Source organism: Perognathus longimembris, chromosome 28 (genome assembly GCF_023159225.1).
Source record: "Perognathus longimembris pacificus isolate PPM17 chromosome 28, ASM2315922v1, whole genome shotgun sequence".
NCBI classification, from domain to species: Eukaryota; Metazoa; Chordata; class Mammalia; order Rodentia; family Heteromyidae; genus Perognathus; species Perognathus longimembris.
Window position 1 is genome coordinate 100467327 of NC_063188.1, and position 23712 is coordinate 100491038.

Consider the following 23712-nt stretch of genomic DNA (forward strand, 5'->3'; position numbering starts at 1 on the left):
CATGGAGGTGATTAGATTGCATATTGATACTGATCTTATTTGGTCAGGAACATATAAGGATGTTTCAACTTTTGAACGAAGTGTGTATGTACAGATTTAAAAATAAAACAATTGCTGTGAAATAAAAAAAATAAATCATTTAAGTGTATGCTCTTTTTTCTACATGGTCCAAGCAATTTAACTTCGACATGTTGTATGTTGTAATCCTAGTGATAAGTCATACTGAATAACTAACTACAATAGCAGTTCTGTATGCTTGTCTTAACATAATAAAAAGTAGTAACATAAACCAAAGGTAAATCTGGATAGAAATCAATTCTGAAATTGATTTCAAGTCAATTTTTCTCAAAATGCATGTATTTATTCATTAAAGCCCCAACTCCTTTGTGTATGGAGTGTATACCATGTACAAAGCATCAGGGGAGAATGTAAATGGACTCCGGGAGTAGGTGATTTAGGTTCTACCATGACAATAGCATGCATACTTTTTTCACAATACAGTTTTGAATAATTTAACCTGAGTTTGAGTTTTGTTGTTTGGACATAGATTTTTTTTTTTTTTTTTTTTTTTTTTTGGCCAGTCCTGGGCCTTGGACTCAGGGCCCGAGCACCGTCCCTGGCTTCTTCCCGCTCAAGGCTAGCACTCTGCCACTTGAGCCACAGCGCCGCTTCTGGCCGTTTTCTGTATATGTGGTGCTGGGGAATCGAACCTAGGGCCTCGTGTATCCGAGGCAGGCACTCTTGCCACTAGGCTATATCCCCAGCCCTGGACATAGATTTTTGTAACTGTTGTACATTACTTATGGACAAAGTCACCCCTTCCCTTGCTCTCTCTGGACATGGATTTTGAAAAAAAAGAAAGCAAATTTTGTATGGTTCAAAAGACAAGAAAACGTGGAAATTTCCCTGGGAACTGCTGACACACTAAATAAGTGCAAGGTGAGATCCTCAAGGATCTCATAAAAATCCAACAATTAGTTCTTTATTTTGAACATTGGATATCCAATGTTCTCATCCAGTGGTGAAGAATCATTTTTCTGCCCATGGCCACTTGCTTATTTATAACATCATTTGGACCATAAAAAAATGACCAATATAGGCAGATAGCCCTGGGTAGGCAAGAAGCGTTTGTCTATCCTTTACATACCAAATGGTTTTGCAGGTCTTATACTAGACTCTGGCCAGATGTTCACTACTTCTGTATGACATAAATATCCAATACAAACTATTATTTTATTTCTTTCAACAGAGGAAGGATCTAGCCTTCTACTCTGGAACTGGTGAGTTGGTTTTGTAAGGGAGGCTATCTTCTCATCCACAGGTTAACACTTGTCCTTATTCTCTGTGCTACCCTCTGTCAAAAATTAGTTAAGAAAGATGGATGTACCTATTGGAAATATCACATTATAGACTCAAGATACACAATGCAAATAGGAGGCAAATGTATACTTAAAAATAAACTAGATGTGAAGTTACTAGACTGAGTTCTCTATATACCAAACTAAATAATGGCCTCCAGGAAGATCATAGCAATTTATATTCCTAGACATGGTACTTTATCATGGGGTCATTACTATTTTCCTTTTCCCCAAATATACACAATGTATACAATATATCTGTCTGGATATGCATGACAGGATGGAATAGGCTTAGTATTTAAATGTATATTTACTGGACTACCACTCTTTTTAGGATTAAAACCAATCTCTTAATAGATGACACATTCTGTGTTGAATCAGTCTTTTATCCTCTTTCCAGTCTCATCCTTCACGATCTGTACTTTCAAATAGGCTGGTTGTTTTTCATCTTGAGACCTTTACTCAGGCTATTACTTATGAGTGGAACAGAGATTCCAGAGGAAATTCATTGTTGAAATAATTCCTATGAACACTGGGGATAATAAAAGAGCACCTTTCACATGTACTTAAGAGTATTGCTTTCATACTCATTTCAAATATGAGTGAAAAAGTAAAAAATATGCGGTCCTTTTCAGTTTGGCTTATCTTGTTCAACATTATGATCTTTGGTTCCATACTGTTTGCATATACATCATTTTCTTTTTCCTAATGGCTGAGTAATATTCCATAGTGTATGTGTATGTATGCATATGCATATGTACATGTGTATGTATCTCACAATACTGTATTTTCTTTACCCATTCATTAATTGCTGGGTACCTCAGCTTCAATAAACATGTGTCTACTGGTGTAAAAAAATAAAATTTCTGATTTTTCAGGTTGTTATTGTTATTGTTGGTGCTGGTGGTGGTGGTGGTGTGTCTGGGACACTCGGCTCCCTGGGCTCCTCCTGACCCACGGGAGAAGCAGGGAGTGTATCCCACGGGCCGAGAAGAGCCGCGTACAGCCTGCTCGCAGCCCAGAAAAGACACGCAGGCGATTGGGGAGAAGTCAAGACAATCATCCGACTCTTTAATATGGGACTGTATTTATAAAGCCTGAATGGTGGCAGGAGGGGGAGGGATTTGGCGGCTAGCTAGGCACTGTGATAGGCTGGTTAGGCTGTCCACCAAGGGTGATGTCATGGGACTTCCCCTAAGGGCAGAGGTTGTGGCTCACAGGACAGCCTCTGGGTTCATCACCCGGGGCCATCTTGGCGCACATGTGGTCCGAGGTGGGAGGCGGGGTTGGTTAGAGCCGCCTTTCCGGTTCCCACACCGGAGAAGGCAGGCGGGGCTGGCAGCCACACGGCCTCAGGACTGGCGAAGAGGCGGGCTGGCTGGGACCATCTCTTAAAGCTGCAAGCCAGTGCCCCACGGTGGCAGTGGTGGTGGTGGTGGGTGTGTTTATGTTGGTCCTGGGGCTTGAACTCAGAGTTTGAGAATTGTCCCTGAACTTTTCTGCTCAAGGGTAGTGTTCTATCACTTGAGCTACAGCCCCGCTTCTGGCTTTTTTTGAGTAGTTAATTGGAGATAAACTATCCTGCCAGAGCTAGCGCTGAACCATGATCTTCATAACTTAGCCTACTGAGCAGCTAGGATTATAGGTATGAACTACCGGTGCCTGGCTTGTATTTCAGTCATTTAATGGAACAGATTTAACTGCAGCACTAGTCGTGTAGATAGAAAGAGGTTTGGAGTATAGAGAGAGTAGACATTTAAGCACGGAAGCTAATGATACTTCTGTCCACTTAAAGAAACATTTTGTTCACTTTAGTATTTTTTATGGGGGGGGAATAAAAGTCATTAAATCTTTTCACATCTTGTTTTACTTAGATGGTACACTTCCAATAATATGGTAGATTCAATTTTTTGATCCTTTGAGCATCAAGTACATTTGTTCAAATTACTACTTAAGAACTTTTAGTCTATGCTTTTCAAGGGCTCCTGATTAGAAGCTCTAGTTCTATTGTCATAACCAGTCCCTTAAACTGAAGTGGCCTAATATGGATTTTTAAAAGTAACTGTCTGGCTCTGCTGCTTTTGACACCTCAATTGATGCTCTCCACTGAAGAAGTAACAGATCTTATAATGCAGCTTTGAAGCTCAAAATTCTTCAATAGTCCTTTATTACTTCAGGAAAGTCTAAGTACTTCATCATAAAATTCCTGATCTAAACCTTGCATGTTTCCAGGCCTTTCTATTTCCCCTTCTTCAAACACAAACCCTCCATTTTTAGTGAAGTATCAATTCTGAACCATATGAATAAAATCCCAGAATATATTATACTCTTTACACCTCAATGGTGCACCTGCATGGTCTTTTCACTGAAATATTGTAATTCATCTTTCATTCTTCACCCAACTGCTCTCCACTGTGAATTCTTTTCTCATTTCCCCTGAAAAGCAAGGCTCTCTTTTTCCTAAGGTACTTGTATACTTTCTTTACTCATTACTTAAAAACAGTTAAATTATACTGGAACTCTCAGTATATCTTGCTCCCTTTATAATGGTGTTTTCTGTATTCCAGTTTTTACCTCTAATACCATATTCTCACCTAGCATATAGTAGATGCTTATATTTAAGTGGAATCATAAATATATAAACATTCTATCTTTAATTTTAAAGGATCACATTAATCTAATTAATCATTGAATAGAATTTTATGCATCTTATTTCATGAAAATTAGACTGCTAAAATATAAACTCATTGAATATATGAACAGAAGAACATATCAATAATCCATCCTTTTTTAGGGACAAATCCTCAAATTAGTATCTTTTGTAAAATCTGGCAAAAGAGTAAAAACAATTTGGAATGTACCAAAACATGTCACTTGTCTCCAAAGAAAAGTTGTATGAAAGGCTTTTGAGAATTTACTTACATGGTATAGTGTGGTCTCTGGCACAGGTGTGCCCATGATGTCTTGTCTCAGAGCATCCATTTGCAAACTAGGTAGCAATGAATAGTGAGTTGGGCTATTACTTTTATCGCCCTTCTTTTTTGACTTCTTTCCTGTATCTTTTTTGCTGTTTCTCTGAAACATGTATTCTTCTTGAGCAATTTTTTCATTGCTCATGTATCGAAGAAGAGAGTTTTCTATATAAAAAGAGATAAGTAAACCAATATTACTATGCAAGTACCACAAATTTAGCATTCATTTCCAAGTGTGCCATTAGATTTCATTTCAGAACTTTAGCTTGACTTAACTTGCAAAATACGTAGTGAAAATATAGTAAGTCTTATTCTGGCATGATAGGAAAAGAAGAAAGATCCTATAGGTTACCTTTCTTGGACTTGTCTTTGGACCTCCTATATCAGAATTGCATGTGGAAATAGAATCAGAAGTTCTGGGTATGTGGCTCTTAAAATTTGTAACAAGATCCCCATGAGGATTTTTCTCATTTGATGATGAACAATGGCCTATGGCATGGTAGGTAGCACATTATGAACCAATAGCCAGGAAATGCAGTTCATAAAATCTATGCTTTAATAGTCAACACTCAGTACTTCGTACAGCATTTTATATGAGATGTTAGTATAATATGAAGTCCCAAAAGAGTAACTTAGAGATGACAAATGATAATCACTATAAATATTTTTGGTTTATTATATAAAATAAATGAAATTAGAAACCAAAGCTTGAAAAATAGAAAGAATACACAGATATAGAGGAATCTGTCAATGTTCTTGGATGTATTAACATTTTCAGAAATTCTCACTCCATAAAACAAGTGTTATGGAGACTAAGGCAGCAGATATTCATGCTTGCTTGTCCATGTGGTCTGTGGAATTGTAAAGTAATGAAATCAAGTCTGTAAATTGGCTAGACATAATAGGCAAAGGTCAAACATACCAAGATGGAAGTTTAATGACTTTAAGTTCTACAGATATCTTTTAAAAATTCATCTACAACCTTGTGGCTCTCCGCTTCAGAAAGTGGAAGTAACAGTATGACCATCTGGTCCCACCATACCCATGCTTTGTCAAATCCTACTTTGTAGTGAGACTTTCCATTCGTCTCTTTATTGCTCATCTCAATAGCAGGGTAAGTGAACATAAAAACTTACTTTTGGTAGATACTTCAAGTGTACCCCACCCCCATTTGAGAAGATTACCCTGAACAGTAAGCAGAACAGGAAAAAAAATAGCAAATCAGCTCTCCCCACCATTTCTACACAGTTTTCGTTAGTGTCACTGGCCCAGTATCCATTAGGTTTTGTTTTTACTGCACACACTTCAATTATCATTCTGAGTTTTTAATCAATACAAAAGAAGTAAGGTTGTATTTGAATCAAAGGAGACTGGTGATAAATTATTTTTACTCACTAAACTGAAGTCTTTCACACAGTTTCACACATCTAACCTTGATTTTTGAAATTTTAGCTTGCAATGAACAATCAGACAATCATTTTTCACACTGTAATTATTTGCCTTGAATCCCCTTAGAAAGCATTCATGGAAGATAGCTATTTGGTAAGGGATCAAGATAGTCAAATACCGGATTGATTTGCTTTTGTTGCACAGTAAGTTAGTGTTTGCTAAAGCCATACAACCTACTTAAAGAACATTTAATTTTTCTCAGTGTCAAACAACCCAGCCTACACTGAAATTCTAGAACACTTACCTCTTCTACTATCTCTCTTCATCTTATTTGGATCTTCATAGTCCCCCACCCAATTATATTCCACTGGCATAGATATAGGTCGTAGCTTGCCTAAACACAGAGAACAAAGTTCACATCACATTGTTTTGCCCCAATGCCTGCTCAAACTTATGCTGATTTTCACCTACACTGTACAAAACACACTCACTCATATGCAACCATATAGTTGGCATTTGTGTAGATGCAGAAAATGTGTGTTTTGAGCCAGAAGGGGAAACTGCTTCTAGCAATTGCCTTGGTAATAATGTAAACTTAAAGTCATTTTATAAAAGAATAGCCTTGGTTCACTTTCTTAGTAGACTCAGACATTAAGTGTATGATCCTTTACAAAGAGGATCATTATTTTCATAATTTTTATTTCATTTTCAGTAACTGATCTGTTTTATTCCATAATGTCCAAATGTCTATTTCTAGATAGGCAGCTTTCAAGATGGCAGCTACTCCTACTTTACCTACCAGGACATTCGTCCGTTGTTGAATGTTGGAACATCACAAGGCTAACTTTCATCTTTATGCTTCAGCAATACAGCTAGAAGCTCTTTCATGCCCCGTAGTTTGGCCTGTCCCTATGTATCTTTTTTGTTATAATAAGAATGTCTAGTTTAGGAATCCTAATAATACTGCTTTAGCCAGTTCCAGAAGTCATGGAAAAACTTCAAGGATAACGTTTTGGCAGAGTTGCAATGTATTATTATTGTTCATTTTGAGATTCCTGAACCTTAAAACAGCCAAGAAAGTCACTTCGAAGTTTCAAAAGGATACTTAGCATAATTCCTGGCATGAGATAATTGTTTAATAAAATTGGAATGGATAAAAACTACAAATTAGCATAGGGATGGATCATAAAAATAATGATTGATAATTCTAATAACAATAAAAACAGAACTATTTATTCTATGTCACGGATTGCCCCAGACTTTCATAAGCATTAAATTCTTCAATCTTCATAATTATGAGAAATATACAGGCTAGGTTTGGTGAAGCACACCTGTCATCCCAAGTTAGTTATGAGGCAGAGATCAGCAGGATCACAGTATGAGGGCAACCTGGGCAAAACATTTGTGATATATCATCTCAGTAAATAAGTTGGGTGTGGTAGTTTGTATCTGTAATCTCAGCTATGGAGGAGGCAGAGGTTAGAGGATCAGTCTAGGGTTGGCCCTTGGAAAAAAGATGAGAATTTATCAAAAAAATTAAGCAAAGATAGTGTGCAGGCTTCGATTAAGTTGTAGAAAGCCTGTTTAGTAAGAATGAAGCTCTAAGTTCAAATATAAATGCTGCCAAAATTTTATTATCATTAACCTCATATTACAAGGGAATGGTAACAGGTTATATAACTTGCTCAAGGAAACACAGTTGGTAAGTGCCAAGTACTAGTAGTCAAACCCAGGTCTCAAATAATGACTTTTGCATAATTTTAGGTGACTTCAATACTCATCATCTGATATTCTGCCTTCTCTTGCAGTCATCTAAAAAAGTTGTAATTCCTCCAACAATCTTACTTTCCAAAGGCCACTTTCTGCATTTCTACTATAATCTCTACAGAATTACAAATGGAATAATCCTTCCTCCTTTAATGCATTGACCCTCCCTCCCTCCCTCCCTCCCTTCCTCCCTTCCTCCCTTCCTCCCTTCCTCCCTCCCTCCCTCCCTCCCTTCCTTCTTTCCTGTCCTGGGGCTTGAACTCAGGGCCTGAGCACTGTCCCTGGCTTCTTTTTGCTCACGGCTAGTATTCTACCACTTGAGTCACAGTGCCACTTCCGGCTTTTTCCATTTATATGGTGCTGAGAAACCGAACCCAGGGCTTTATGCATGCTAGGCAAACACTCTACTGCTAAGCCACATTCCCAGCCCCAAATGTACTGGCTTTTATCACTGGAACATTTCAGTTAACTTCTTTTCTCTCTTTTCTCCCTCCTTGCTCAGTTACATTTAATGATCAGTTATTAGAATCACTCCATATATTTCAGGTCCTTTTTATGGATCAGTCAAAAACTAAATTCAATTAAAAGTTTAGGAAATGTCTAATTCTATTCTTAAGGAAATTATACCAATCTTACATCTTATGTACAGTGTTAAAACTTAATAAGTTTTGCTACATTTTTAAAGTATGAGAATAAGCTAGACATGATAAAACTATTAATGACCTTATAATGCATGATTTATTCAATGGCTTCCTTTTAATGAATGCAACTGCCTTTATAAATGATCACTTAAGATGACAAGATTCTTGTGGAATGTATCTCTGCTCATTTGCACAGAAGGAATTTGAATGAGATAGTCTGGGTCAATATATTCTGCCCATCAAGGTTGGTTTCCCCTCCCCCTCCCATCTATTCCACTATGTGGGCAGAATCCTTCCTCCAGATTTCCAAGGTTCTAAATGGTATATTTTGAATACCTACAACTTATTTATTGAGAGTTTAGTGTTAAAAATAGACTCCATCTCAGCATGGACATTGATACTGAAGCAGTTATGAGAAAATCTTTGGAAAAGTGAAAAATCCAGTAAATAAGGAGTGAGTGATTTTATTTGCTATACATTTCACACAAAACTAATTTGATGCTTTTAGAAGAGTTGACCTGTTGTTTAGTGACGAGTAGACATACACAAAAACAAGAAGAAATATACTTCAAACACAAAATGTGAAATACATAGTTGCATTCATAGTATTTTGGTCATCACTGAGATGCTAATGGAGTTAAATCATTGAAGCTTGTAATTAAGCTCCTGATTAGTCTGGTTGTATAATTAACCAAAAGAACAATTTTGCATAAAGCATTTAATAACAATTCTTCAAAAGCTGAGTTTTAATAGAATTATACTGTATATTATTAATAAAAATGGAAGAAAAATAACTGAATTAGAAAAAGAAAGCTGAGATTAAAAAGCCCTCAATTGAAATTTATTTTTGCAGAACATCAAGCCTTTTCCTTCAGTAGTTATGAAACTATAAATTTGGTAATACAAATAAAAATATTAAAAAGTCAAGTGTATTTTTTAGTTTCAGTATAAAAATGTTGCATGTAGGTAATGCTTTAAAAATTTTAATGTTCTAGAATATTGGAATGGAGTTAATAAAATAGTTAAACAACATACATTCATATATTTTTCATATATTCTTATATAAACAGCTGTCCATGGCAGACTGAAAATTAGACCACATCTTATATTAGTTTTAGTTCCAAATCCACAAGTATCTTAGAAATATGTTTGGTACTGCATGTGTAGAAAAGCCTTTAAATTTTACAAGATATCAGAGTTCAAGTAGGACAGGTACTATATGGTTGGCACTATGGTATTATTGGTAAAAAACAAAAACAAACTAAAAAACACAATACAGGTGCTGGTGGTTGATACCTATATTTCAAGCTTCTAAGGAAGCTGAGATATGGAAGGTCATGATTAGAGGCCCATCTGGACAGAAAAGTCTATGAGACATCATGTCCAAAATAATCAGCAAGAAATATAACTGGAGGCAAGGCTCAAGTGGTAGAGCACCAGCCTAGCAAGCCCGAGTTGAGTTCAAATTCCAGTACTACTAAACCTTAAAAAAGGACTCTGAGTATTATAGTAAGTAAAACATGCTTATTATTAGTACATGCATTTTTGTATTCATGTGACTTAAGGCTTTAATGTAAATTAATAATGAACAATTAATGTAAATTACTAATCACACATTTAATTATACATTTTTCCCATCCTATGTAAATGTACATATATTAACCAAAAATCCTTGAAAAATAATCTAGAAAATGCCAAGGTCTGTCCTTATATAATGAGGATTAGATCTCCTCTAAAAGCTTTTGCTGACTGCTACACCTAATGCCAATTTTTTCTTATTCTTGTAAGCATAAGGCATTTGATATTTGAGGACTTTCTCTGACATGTTATCACAAACCTAGTGATGCCTATAGTCTAAACATGGTTTTGATATTTGGCTTCATATCTGTTATACTTCTGAAGAATTCTAACTGGTGCCTCCACAGAAGCAGTAATTGTGCTCTGTATATTTTATTATACTCTAATAAACATAATGAAGGTGGGACATATTATTGGTCTGAATTCTCTCACTCCCTCCCTCCATCCCTCTCTCCCTCTCTTCCTCCTTCCCTCTCTCCCTCCCTCCCTCCTAGGACTTGAACTCTGGTCCTGGATGCTTATGTACTTTTCTGCCCTGGCTGGCTTTGAACTGTGATCCTTAGATCTCAGCCTCCTGAGTAGCTAGGATTACAGTCATAAGCCAATGGCACTTGGTGTTTGAATTTTATTCTAAATTTGATGGCAAGTGATTTTTAATTTGAAAGTATAAATGGCATATCAAACATAATTTTAAGAACTTACACAATGATAGAGTACTCTCTTTATAATGATATATTCAAATTACTTTTTTTTACTATGTGCAGTATTTTAATGTAAAATTGCTATACAGAACTGCATGAAAAAATTGAACAAGGGCGTGAACAAGGGCCTGGGCACTGTCCCTGAACTTCTTTTGCTCAAGGCTAGCACTCTACCACTTGAGCCATAGTGCCACTTCCGCCTTTTTCTGCTTACATGGTTCTGAACCCAGGGTGTTATGCATGCTATCATTAAGCCTCATTCCCAGCCCTTGAAAAATGTTTTAAGCTTAGATAATAAATCATTTCTTGTGACATTACAAATGCTATTATTCCCTCTGACACAGTTTACTGTTGACTCTTTGGGTTCCTTAGGCACTTTGTGATGTGTTCAGTATCAAGAATGCCTTTTAGACTGTATTTTGTTGTATCTTTGTATGTATAGGACTTTTTGCCAGGAACTAGGACTTACATATCTTTGTTAAAGCTTTTTCTCTGGAAAAGACTGATTAAGAATATGTATTCATAAAATTTTTGTTGGATGCTTGAATGAAAAGATGCTCCAGTATTGGGGAGATCATAAATTTAAGTTGTTCATTGGATTCTGTTCTCTCTGTTCTATTCAAGGGCAATCCTTTAAGCAATTATCTTCATCCTACAAATTGATACACAGCACTTTCTTATTTCTCTGCTCCCCTTTTACAGAGAATACCCAAGAAAACTTTTTTTTATATCAGCTTTCATCTCATTTCCAGTTTCACTTCGCCTCTCTCAAATGCTTCCTTTGCCCTCTACCAAATCTGCTTCTTTCCAGGTCTCTACAGCTTCCACATTGTCAAATCCAGTACAATCCTGAACCTATTATTTTTCTAATTTATCTGTGGCATTTGGCATGGAGGATTAATTTTTCCTTCTAGAAACACTTGTGTACACAGGACTCTATCCTTTGGTTTATCTCTTTTCTCTTACTTTTAAATTCACATGCATTTTTCAGAGCTAAGCAAAAATGCAGGTTCCTCAGGTTTCTTTGTACTTGTGCTCATTTCCATTTGGTATTTTTTATATTATAATAATTGTGGTCAAATAAGTATTTATTAAATTAGTTGCTTAATTCTTGTCTCCCTTATAGAATGTAAATTTCTTTTTTTAGAATGTAAATTTCTGTGTTTAACATCGTCATAAACAAAAGAGCTGTTTGATATTCATTAACTGCTTGTCAAGAAAGTAAGCAGGGGACTTTATATCCTGGACCTTAGTTTTATACAATCACTGTTTTCCCTCCCTCCCTCCCTCCCTCCCTCCCTCCCTCCCGCCCTCCCTCCCTCCCTCCCTTCCTATTTAAAGCAGTATCTTACCTACTCTCTTCATTTTCTAATAAAAGAAGCCTTAAGGAACTGTTTGATAGTCAATTCAGAACTAGCAGTATTGTTTCCTTATTACCTTCTTAAAATATTTCTATATTATGTTACTCATGTGGCTGTTGAAACACCACTGAATTGTTGCCTTTTACAGTTTTATCTCTTTATTCTTCTCTACTCTCCCCTTTTCTCCTCCTTTCTTTTCTCTCTCCATAAACATGCTAAAAATCACTAAGTTTCAGGTTGATAAACAGTACCTGAGAAGCAATATTCTCTCTTAGAGTTGACAAAGGTTTTTTTTAATATGCACAAAGATTCTCTATATATCATATCATTTAATTCTCACAAAAACCTTTTTCTAGAGTCTGAGAAAAAGAATATACATAAACTTATCTATTCTAAATATTTTAGCCAATACTTTGATGAAAATGAGTGTAGTAAGGAATAGTTAAGCTATAATCTTGGTCATATACCCACCAAAATCCCACATACCAGACAGAAAAATTACTTTCAGATGGTTGAATGCATTTTGAGAAAAAATATCCCGAGGCTCTTTAAGGTAGACAGGCAAAGAGGAAGAGGAGCAAAACTGAGTTAAATTGAAAGTCATTAAATTTTAAAGGATAATGGTAACATAACTGGATCCAATAAAAATAAAAATGGACACTTCTAAAATACATTGTCCTCTTGCTATACTCAGCATTAATACAGATTTAGACAAAAATGTGACATAAACATGCAAATACTAGGTGGCCAAAGCATATAGTTCCTAAGTCCCTTAACGTAAAACAATTGACATTTCCCCCAAAATCTTAGTAAAGCATTGTCTTGAAAATCCGACTAATATATGGAAGACAATATCATTCTCATGAAAAGTGAAAGAGACAATGATTAAATTGCTCATCTGTAAGTTAGTTGTTTGGAACTTAAAAAGCAAAGAAATTTTTATCTGACACTTGAGTCTTTAACAGAAGCTATACATGTCTATTTCAGTATTTCCAAAAATATATTCTGTCAAACGTTAGTTCCATTAGAAAATTAATAAGTATTATGTGACAAAAAGATTTTATGCATAGATATATTTGGGAAAGACTGAGTTATTCCAAACTTACCAAGACTTTAAAGCTGCTAAGGTCCTTTTATTAATCTCTAAGAGCAGAACACAAATGCAGTGTCCCAAATCTTATTTAACCATATAGCCTTTCTTTAACAGACCCTCTTTCAGAGCTAGTGATCTGAAAGAACATACTTAAAAATGTTTGAATACGTTGAAAGCTAACAGTAACAGCTTTACTTAAAATTTACCTAGTTGTCATTTACTGCATTTTATTTCCATAGGGGAGAATGCATTCTGATTTTAACAGGAGACAAATGTATCGCTTCCTGCTCCAGGGGACATCATAATTATGTTTTCTATTACAGGGAAAGAAGGGTAGTCCCAGATGCTCACAACCTTATACTGAGTTTGCCAAGGGAATGTGATGAGTTCATAAATGTAGGTATGTATTTCCAAAGTGGTTTCAGGTTCTCTGAATTAAAAAATGATAAGGCAATTCTCTTTGTTATATAATGTCTCTGATTTTGATATTCTGGTATCTGTCTGTGTACTCAATTCATCTGTCAATTGATTCTTAAGTCATCCAGAGTTTCGCAACAGCAGACTGTCAACATTTCAGGCTAGACCATTCCTTATTTTGAGAGTTGTACTAGGAATTGCAGGATACATAGCAGCATTCTTATTCTTTACCCAGTGTGCAGACAAAAATACCTTCAGAAATTGCAAAATGTCCTTTGAAGGGCAAAATTGACCCTACATAAAAATTACTAAACTAGTTTCTAGTCTAGATCTTCCCATTTTATCCATAAAAGGAGTACTAGTTCATCTACTTCATATCTTTTGGTTGATTAGTTCATGTGAAGATAAAAAACACTTTTGTTAGCTGTATCAGCTTTGTTATTTGGTAAATTTTCTCCTTTTCTATTTTATTAGCAGTATAGGGGATGTAAACTCAGTGTCTTGCACTTGCTGAGCAGGTGTTCAAAGATCTGAGCCATGTCTCCAGCCCAAAAGTCTCTTTTTAAAAATTTCTTGGCCAGCACAGGGTCTTGAAATGAAGGCCTTGTACTCTCATTCAGTTTGGACACTTTCTGTGAGGCAAGAGCTGTGTTACATAATTGACATATGCTATCTCATTTAATCCTTTTGAAAACCCTACAAGTACTACTGTTATTCCATTTCTACAGAAAAAGAAATAATAGTATCAGGAAGGAGAATCTCAGTTATGATAAATGTCAAATAGCTACTAAAGGCCAAGCCATGACACCAAATGCAGGTCTATCTGAACTCAAAACTCATAATTTCCTATTTTTATCAGTAGCATTATACAAATTAAGGTAGAGATGCCATTCATAGATGATTACTCTAATTTTTTTACATTGAAAACAGACGTTTCTTATCGGTCATGGGGCTTGAACTCTGGGCCTCGGTGCTGTCCCCGAGCAATTCAGCCCAAGGCTAGTGCTCTACCACTGGAGCCACAGTGCCACTTCCAGTTATCTGGTGGTTAGTTGGAGATAAGAGTCTCATGGACTTTCCTGCCCAGGTTGGCTATGAACCACGGTCCTCAGATCTCAGCCTCCTGAGTAGCTAGGATGACAGGCATGAGCCACTACCGCCCAGCGCCCGATGTCTGAAAACAGACATTTTATTTTATTTTTATTGTCAAAATACTGCTAACCTGGTGTTTTATAATTACCATCTTGATGCTCAAAATAATCAACATGCAGTCTTCATAAAATATATTAAATAAATGCAAAAGAATAAGAAATCCAAATGAATAAGAATTCCTATGAGTACAGTTCACATCTCATCTTTTTGCACTCCTAACACAGTTCTTTTTGGGGAGTGGTACATTTTCATTCATCTCCAAATTTGCTAATGTATAATACCTAAACTTTTACCTGATGAGGAATCATAGGAAAGACAGTGCACTTATATTCAGAAATAAAAGAAGTATGGATGTATTATGTGTATTTAATCCTTTAAGAAATGTTTGAAATGACGCTTTAATTAAAATTTCACTTCTCTAATGATAAAGAAAAAGAAAATGCTAAAGTATTATTAGAGACCCTAGAATCAAAAGACTGTTTTCTTTACTTCACTTTAATAAAATTCAGTATATTATGTCATTGCTCATAGGTCCTTCATCATGCCCCCTGTAGGTCATTTGAGTCATTTGCTATTTATGTGTATAAAAAGATGTTACTTGGTTATCCCTTGCCCAGAACTCAGGTTGAAAATGTTCAAGCATAATGCTGGAGATATGAATTTTTCTCAATGCATAGTGTATACAAATGACACAAAAAACCGTGTTTTTTTTTTTGTTCCGAGATCAGAACTCAAACTCAGTACCTGATACTTTTGCTCATTGGCTGGTGCTCTACCAATTCAGCCATGCGTCCAACTCTGAGAAACATTTTAAAAGTAATAGCCTTGCATTTTCTTACTTTTTTTTGTTTTTGTTGTTGAGGTACTGGATTTTCAATACATCAGAAAATGTCTAGATTCCTGCCTTCAAACCAATACTGTTCTTTTGATATTATTGTAAAATTGTTTTCCTTTTATTCTTTTAAAATATGACCACATGTGGCAACAGAGGACTCAGTTGTGTCTATCTTTTAGTAGCTCCTATGTATAAAAAATGTGCTACAATGAAAGGGCATGGTACAAGGGCAAGAAGTCCATCAGCAGTTAAAAGGTAAAGATGATGAAAAATATCATTCTGAAAAGTTGCCAAGCAACTGATCTCATTCCACTGAACCAGTGTTTTTGAAGCCTAAGAAGATGAGACCAAATAGCAATTCGATACTATTTCTTTCCTTTCTAGTTTTCACATTAAGGCTTAGATGTGGTATTGATAATAATGAAAGTAAATACTTAATATACTAGATAGTATGTCAACTTATAAATTGTCATTAAATTCTCACAGAAACACTATAAAGGAGTTACCATATTCATTTAACAAATGAAAAGCTGAGATATAAAGAAGCAACCTGTAAAAGTAGCATACTCATGATGGAGTAGTTAGATGATAAGGCAGTGAATATGGCTGATGGTACAGTCAATGATATTAACCACTCATCTAAGTTGTTTCCCAAATGTTATGTGTGTCCAGAAATTAATATTATTATTATTTCCAATTACTAGGGCTTGAACTCAGGGCCCAGGCACTGTCCTTTAGCTTTTTTCACTGAAGACTTCTGCTTAACACTCGAGCCAAGTCTCCGTTTCCGGCTTTCTGTTGGTTTATTAGAAGTAAGGGTCTCTTAGACCTTTCTGACTAGACTGGCTTCAAACTGAGATCTGCAGATCTCAGCCTTCTACAGGCTTGAGTCACTGATGCCTGACCAGAAATTATTTTTGTTTATCTAAGAAAATCAAATCAATTTCATTCTATCTGATTTTAAAATGATATAATACTTTTTTGTCATCTTACCCTTCATTTAACAACACTCTTTCTCTGAAATCTATCAAGGATATAGTCATTTGTCATTTCAGTAAGAACCTAGTAAATGTATTTTATAAGGTCATGAGTAATCAACCAGTGAGGCTTAGCTTGGTGACCAGTTTCTCTTGAATCAACATTTATCTTCTTCAACATAAATAGAAAATAGAAAATTCTAGAATATAAAATGAGTGGATATACTTTGCTGCTTATGTAGTAAGAGATGGACAATATGTACTTGTGGAATAAATAAAATTTTGGTATTATCCCATGAGACAATATGGGCCAAGGTAACAAAGATGACAGTTCCCTGAAGGTATAGCAGAGGAAAGAGGTGAGAATACCAGCAATATGTCAGTTTAAATTAATTGCCACCAGAGTAGTATAACTGAGAACTTATGCCAAAACCCATTACTTCATGAGGGAAGAGCATATGTCCAGAAGATAATACAAAGTAACTTTTAATACATAATTGTGCCCCAAGAGCTGTAAGGAAATAAGACATGGAACAAGAAATTAATACCTTTTTTAGCTCCAGAGAATGGAAGTAAATGGCTATGGTGGACAAGTGAGTGAGGCAATAGAAAGGGCCAGTTAAAAAACAAACTCAAATAAAAATACCTTTTCCTTCTGTTAGTTCCCACTGGTCAAGTTTGAATTAATCAGAAAGGACCCCTTTCCCTCCCAAATTATAAGTACCACAATAAAAATGATTAATTTAAAATTGTAAAAGGAAGTGCATAGTCTTCTCATTAAATCCATCCATTCAATAGAATCATAGTCTTTACCACTTTAACTTTCAGCAACTTTATCTGAAAATACTGCAGATGTAATAGATTAGCTATTTGTGACTGGGTTACATTCTTGCATTCTTGGTCATGCATGGAAAAGTAAGAGTCAGAGGTAATAAAAAGAATACATGGGAACTCTAGGTTCATCTTTGCCAGAAACACAGTATGTTCATTTTAGTTAAAATCTACCTTTATTTAATTTTTTTTTTGGCCAGTCCTGGGCCTTGAACTCAGGGCCTGAGCACTGTCCCTGGCTTCTTTTTTGCACAAGGCTAGCACTCTGCCACTTGAGCCACAGCGCCACTTCTGGCCATTTTCTGTATATGTAGTGCTGAGGAATCAAACCCAGGGCTGCATGTATACAAGTCAAGCACTCTTGCCACTAGGCCATATTCCCAGCCCCCTCTACCTTTATTTAAATGTCGGATTAATTTAGCAGCCTCTTAAGGGAATACAAAAACTGAGATAAGATTTTTCCCCCAGAAAAACCCATCTGAAGATTTTTAAAGATTAAGGACACAATTTCATTTCAAATATGTTATGTTACCAGTAAGTATTCATTAAAACATGATAAAATTGCCTTGACTTATTTTAAATTGGTAACATCTAGCATACAAAAATATATGTAATGCTATGAAGGTTTCACTATTTATTCTGAGTTAAAATGCTATTCATTCTTTGTTATCCTTGGAAATTCTAGAAAAATTTTAATGTCATATCTCATATTGTTGATATTTCACTTAGGAGTACATGATGACCACTGATTACTTATAAATGTTAAAAAGCAATCATGTATTTTCACAACCCAAAAGCTTATGGAAAGGAAATCGAACTTCACATGCCAGGCATATATTTTAATATAAACATAAGAGATGATTTCTTACCATAAGTTGGGGTGCTCTCTCGCCTTCCTTGACTGCTTGATCTTCCTTTTTCATATTCATAGCAATACAGGACAGTGTCTTCTTCAACAATGTTAAACCTCTTTCGATATTCCTGATCCAGAAATGAATTTGGTGATTCAGATCCCTTATGCACTGGCTTGCCCACCATATGTCCTCTGAGGTCTTCACAAGGAAGGTTTCCTTTTTCATCCCTAAAGAGAAGTTAAAGTAAAAGAGGAAACGTAGGAAAATGTTAGGTATATAAAATGGCAGCAGGTTGCAAATAGTAGTATTTTTTTTCACAATACTCTTTCCAAACTTTCTTTGAGAAGTATAGGGTAATTTGAAATTGTTTCTGTTTTTCCAAAATCCAGGGCACAAAGCAGTTAGACAACTTGCCTCACTGTCTCACAGGTAAAAAGGCAGAGTTAGTGATGGGCCACAGGTCTTCTAACTCACGATCTAGTGCGTTTATACTATATCTTACTAGAGAAATTATTTTAGCACATAATTTACTTTTAGCATTTGAGGTACTAGGTATGAGGCTAACAATGTTAGTTTAACCACATGGCTTTCTTCTCCCCATTTCCTTAGTTGAACCTTGGTAAAATTTGTATTGTCATAAACCAAAATGTGTATAAGATCTATTCCTTACACAGGAGGCACTATGGCCTTAGGGAACAAACTATTACTATATAAACTGATATTGTATGGATTTTGAAATGTATAATATTTATGTAAAAAATCTTAATGAAGAAAATTAGTTTCAATTTTCAAACTCCATTTAAGAGTAACTAGATACATTCATGGAACTCATTGTACATGAATGCATCAGTATTCTAAAATATCATTTTTGATGGAGAAATTTTATGAAATATGGAATTTTACAATGGGACTTAGGGCAATATCAAGTTGATCTTAGGATTCTAAGAAGAAAACGCTCTAATAATTTATGGGATTCCCCATATTTCATTTAGGATTGGTAACATTAAACTTGTAAACCTTATTAAATATTTTAATAATTACCTAAGAAGTTTTTGTGCAAAGCTTGCATTCTAGAACATGACTATGAATGTAAAATGAAATGTTTCTCCTCTTTATACATTATTAGTTACCTTACTAGGTCTTAGCTGTTTCTAGTTATCCTAAATAGTGCCATGAATCAGTGCTAGCAAACTAGAAAAAATAATTATTTTTTAAGTGCAAGGAGTAAAATCTCAAATTAACAAAATAAATGAAATTATATTTTAATTAAGTACCATCGGTGCTTATAAAAGTAATGTCGAAACCATAATGAGTCTTATTCCAACAAAAATGAGTATTTCTCTATCCGTGAGCAAATGCTAAGGTATCTAAATGTATGCTATATTTCCAGTACTTTATGTGGAATGTAATAAATAAAATTCTGAAGACTGAATCAGCAAGTTGTCTTATAAATTTAACAAACCACAGTGTGAGGCTGCCACTCATATTGTCATTTACTTTTTTATTTCCTAAAATAAAAGTATGACATATAATCAGAATTTAACTACACAGTCATTTCTGAGGCAACATGAAGAGAATAAATTCAAAATTCAGAAAGAATGGTTATTTTCAGTTAGTTTAAAGCTTTTCCTGAACAAATTGCCTGGTATTTTTTGCTACTGTTTGTCCTCTATCAAAAAGAAATTGACACTGCAATTAGCTTGGAAACAGCACTAACAAATTCATGGCACTAGGGAGTAAGGTTATGGATATCTGTAAATGGGCAGACTTCTCTGTGAGTGTCAGGACATGAATGCTAATGTTGCTGAGATGAGAGGGTGATTCACACCTACTAATTCCCCATATATTTATATGGACATGCCTGGTGGCAGCAAATTGGAAGAGCTAGTATTTTCTTCTCCACAATGTGGTAAGCAGAAGCAGGGCAGATTTATCAGGTACATCCATACAGAATTCACTTGAATAATGCAAATTAAAGAAAAATATAAAGCAAAGCCAAACGTAAGAATGTGTGTATATGTTTTTTATATGCATGTGTATATATTCATGTATATATTTATGTAATGAGTCCCTGAAGAACTGAATACAAATTCACTGTAGAATCTTCACAGCTTTTAATTTCTTAAAGTTACACAGTTAATACGTATAAATAAGAAATCTACATATTTTCTCTGGGAAGGATTTAAGGACACAGAAGAAAAGAACCTTGCTTTAGTGGATTTTGTTTTTTGCTTCTCATGCACATAGTAGTGTTAAGAGAATTTAGTAATTAAACTTCATAATAATTCAAAGATTGGTAACCATTTCATTTGCAATTTAGAAAGGAAATTGGGTTAAGTATGAAATGGATTATATGTAAAATGTATTTATATATTATAGTCAAAATACATATAATAGAATTCTATCCTAATTTCATATACTTCACATATATGAATGTTTTCTCTAGTAGAGAACAAAAAGCACCTTTACAGTTTTTTTTGGATAAATGTTTTCAAAGAGTTTAACCACATGAAAAAATTCTATTCAACTTGACAACTAGTATTACCTTCATTTTTAAGATGCAAAAGCTTTTTATTTCTTACAATCTAAGTTAAACACATAATTTATATGTGTTCACATACCAAAAAACTTAACTGCCCTGTACAACAAAGTTTTATAATGTGGGGAAAAATATTCAGAAGTGTTCATTTGAGTCAACAACATTTATCCTTAAAATGAAAGAACCGAAAAAAATTGCCAAGCCTGTATCTGTATAGATGAAGACAACTCTAAACTGTTTTATAACTTCAAAAAAAATATAGATAATTTTTGTAGGTCTGTGCTTCAAAGGGGCTCTGATGACTGCTGTAACAAGGGTATATGATTGCACAACTAATAATTTGACCAAAACTATTCAGAATATTCTATTTAAATATGTACTGATCAACTAAAAGTCAATTGAAATGAGGTAGTAAACATGATTTATGAATCTTATTGATAGGTATGGAGCTTTCAAATCACACTGACAAAAAGGATAATCACACTGACTTCTTTTTGTTTGTTTTTTTTTTTTTTTGCCAGTCCTGGGGCTTGAACTCAGAGCCTGAGCACTGTCCCTGTCATCTTTTTGCTCAAGGCTAGCACTCTACCACTCTAGCCACATCGCCACTTCCGGCTTTTTCTATATATGTGGTGCTGAGGAATCGAACCCAGGGCTTCATGTATACGAAGTGAACATTTACCACTAGGCCATATTCCCAGGCCCACACTGACATCTTAACATCTCAAATTCTCTACTTTACAATAGCATGTTTAAACTTTTCATTGCCTCAAGTATGTTGCCTTAATAATACCTTTTAAAATATACAGTTTTAAAAAAAGGACTGTGATATAGATAACTGGCAAAGCACTTGCCTAGCAACTGCCACATACTAGGTTAGACCCTCCCCCCAGTATTAAAAAAAATGAAAAGACAAAAAACATTTTCATCTCTGTCCAAGATAAAAGGAATGGATGTTTAAAATAGTAGAAATTTGTTTATAAATAATACAAGGAAGTAGCCTTCTGAGAAGGTAAGACCTCTTATTTGCACTGAAAAACAATTCCAGTTACAATGAAAACAAACCATGAAAGAATCGCTTTCTATTTGGAACATATAGAATCCCATAGCTTATCGTGAATAAATATTCAAAAAATTTGATAGTCTTTGAATTCAAAGTTTTGAATTTCCTAGGCAGGGGGCTCTGCTTCTTCAACCATATGCCAAGACCCCCACTTTTCAATTTTAGCATTTTTGCAGATAAGGTCTCATGTTTTTGCATGGGGCTGGTCTCAGATCTATAATCCTCCTATCTATGCTCCCTCCTCCCACATAGCTGGGATCATAGGTGTGAACACCATCACTGGCTGACACTGTTTTAAGCTGTTCAGAGTGCAGCTTGCTTTTACAAAGACATTGGATGCATTTATACATCTGATTGTAAACTGAACATAAAATTACAAAATACATATGAGAAAGATTTGTGAAATGCCAGCTTAGTAATTTATTTTTACTACAATACATGTTTGCAGAAACAATGAATTCTCAAAATGGGGGACTAGGATGTATATAAGTGATTAATATAGATTTATTAGTAAGCAACAATGCAGTATTTACAGACATGTCTATTTACATGTAGCATTTAGATCCAATGTCTGTATCATAATATATAGTAGAATAAATATTTCTGAAATAGTATACATACTAAAGTATAAAATAAAAAAAAATTGCCAGGTGCGGGTGGCTCATGTCTCTAATCCTACCAATTCAGGAGGCTGAGATCTGAGGATGTTGGTTAGAAGCCAGCCAGGGCAGGAATGTCTATAAGACTTATCTCTAACCACTAAAAAGCCAGAGGTGGAGTTGTGGCTCAAGTGGTAGCATGTTAGCCTTAAGGCTAATACAAATTATATCCAAGGAATTAAATTCTTTTGTATAATAAAGACATTTAATATTAAGTATAGCTTGGAAATAAGAGGCTTTAAATGACTGTTTTTGAATGAATGTAGAACTAATTTAAAAGCCAAATACAATTCTTTGATTGGTATTAATTACATCCCTTTATAGTTGGTCCCTTTCTATACATTTTTTTTTATTCAGAGGACTGGATTTCAGAATGCTTTTGGTTAGAATAGATTATAGTAAAATGATACGTATTCTTCACTTTTCTCTTGACTTTCTAAGAAGAATCTGGAAATAAAAAGGAGATATATCCACAAGAAACCTAGAAAATAAAAACTTAAATGTAATTTATTCTCTTGAAAATTCTATTTTCTGAAAAATATTAATGGACTAATGAAGTGAAAGCTCTAGATATGGATATGTGTGTGTGTGAGAGAGAGAGAGCGAGAGCGAGCTCTTGTTCTTGTTCTTCATTTACAATCAAAGTATAAAACATCTTACATCTAGTGTGTGTGTGTGTGTGTGTGTGTGTGTGTGTGTGTGTGTGTGGTCGTGGGGCATGAATTTAGGGCCTGGGCACTGTCCCTGAGTTTTTCACTCAAGATTAGCTAGCACTCTACCACTGGTGCTGTGAAGAGTCTCATGGACTTTCCTACCCGGGCTGACTTTGAACCACAATCCTCAGACCTCTCAGCCTCCTGAGTCATTACAATACAGGCATGAACCACTGGTGCCTGGCATAACCTAACATTTTTATCGTTTAAATATTTTCATCATGAAATGCTGCAACATAATCTGAGATTTCCTGACATTTTTAATCGAAATATTCTTACTTATTATTTATTTACTAAAAGAATCCTAGATGTTATTTAATATGTTTCCTATTGTAAGTGACAGTGACTAATATAATTTGTTATTGCTATTATTATTGTTGTTAACTAAAATATATTTATGCACACATCTTCCAAGATGTGTTCATTTTCCTGAGAAAATATTCAAGGCAGACCTGAAGAACTGACTTTACAGTTTATATGCCTGCTATGTTACTTTTTCACAAGAAGCTGCACAGAACAAGAAGAAGTTAGTTTTATACCTTGGAATGTATGGTTCTGCAGGAGGAGGGGGAATGTAGAGGTCCTGGAGGGCAGAACTGTCTCTTTTGGTAGGTGTACTGATGGTGCTGGAAGGCGTGGCAACGCTGCTTGTGGGACTTCTAGGTATAAGAGGCTGGTTAAAATGAAAAAGAAAATACATACGCACACAAACAACACACAACAACAACAACAACAATGACACATAGTTATCATTTAAAACTTATCTATTCCTGCAACGTTTTTCAATTTGGCTGAAAAAGAAGAAGTATGTT

The 23712-nt window shown here is 35.0% G+C and overlaps 1 protein-coding gene across 5 annotated transcripts in view; it reads right to left on the reverse strand.

Moving 5' to 3' along the window:
• Cnksr2 (connector enhancer of kinase suppressor of Ras 2) overlaps positions 1–23712 on the reverse strand; it is a 215770-nt gene that overhangs the window by 65636 nt on the left and 126422 nt on the right. For 3 of the 5 annotated variants that reach the window (XM_048336590.1, XM_048336588.1, XM_048336592.1), the window contains 4 exons: positions 23440–23573; positions 17942–18153; positions 6024–6113; positions 4281–4495 (listed from right to left, as the gene is read on the reverse strand). In XM_048336590.1, the coding sequence (XP_048192547.1) occupies positions 4281–4495; positions 6024–6113; positions 17942–18153; positions 23440–23573 (651 nt within the window). The remainder of the gene's footprint in view (positions 1–4280; positions 4496–6023; positions 6114–17941; positions 18154–23439; positions 23574–23712) is intronic. The other 2 variants (XM_048336591.1, XM_048336589.1) reach the window with 1 other exon arrangement.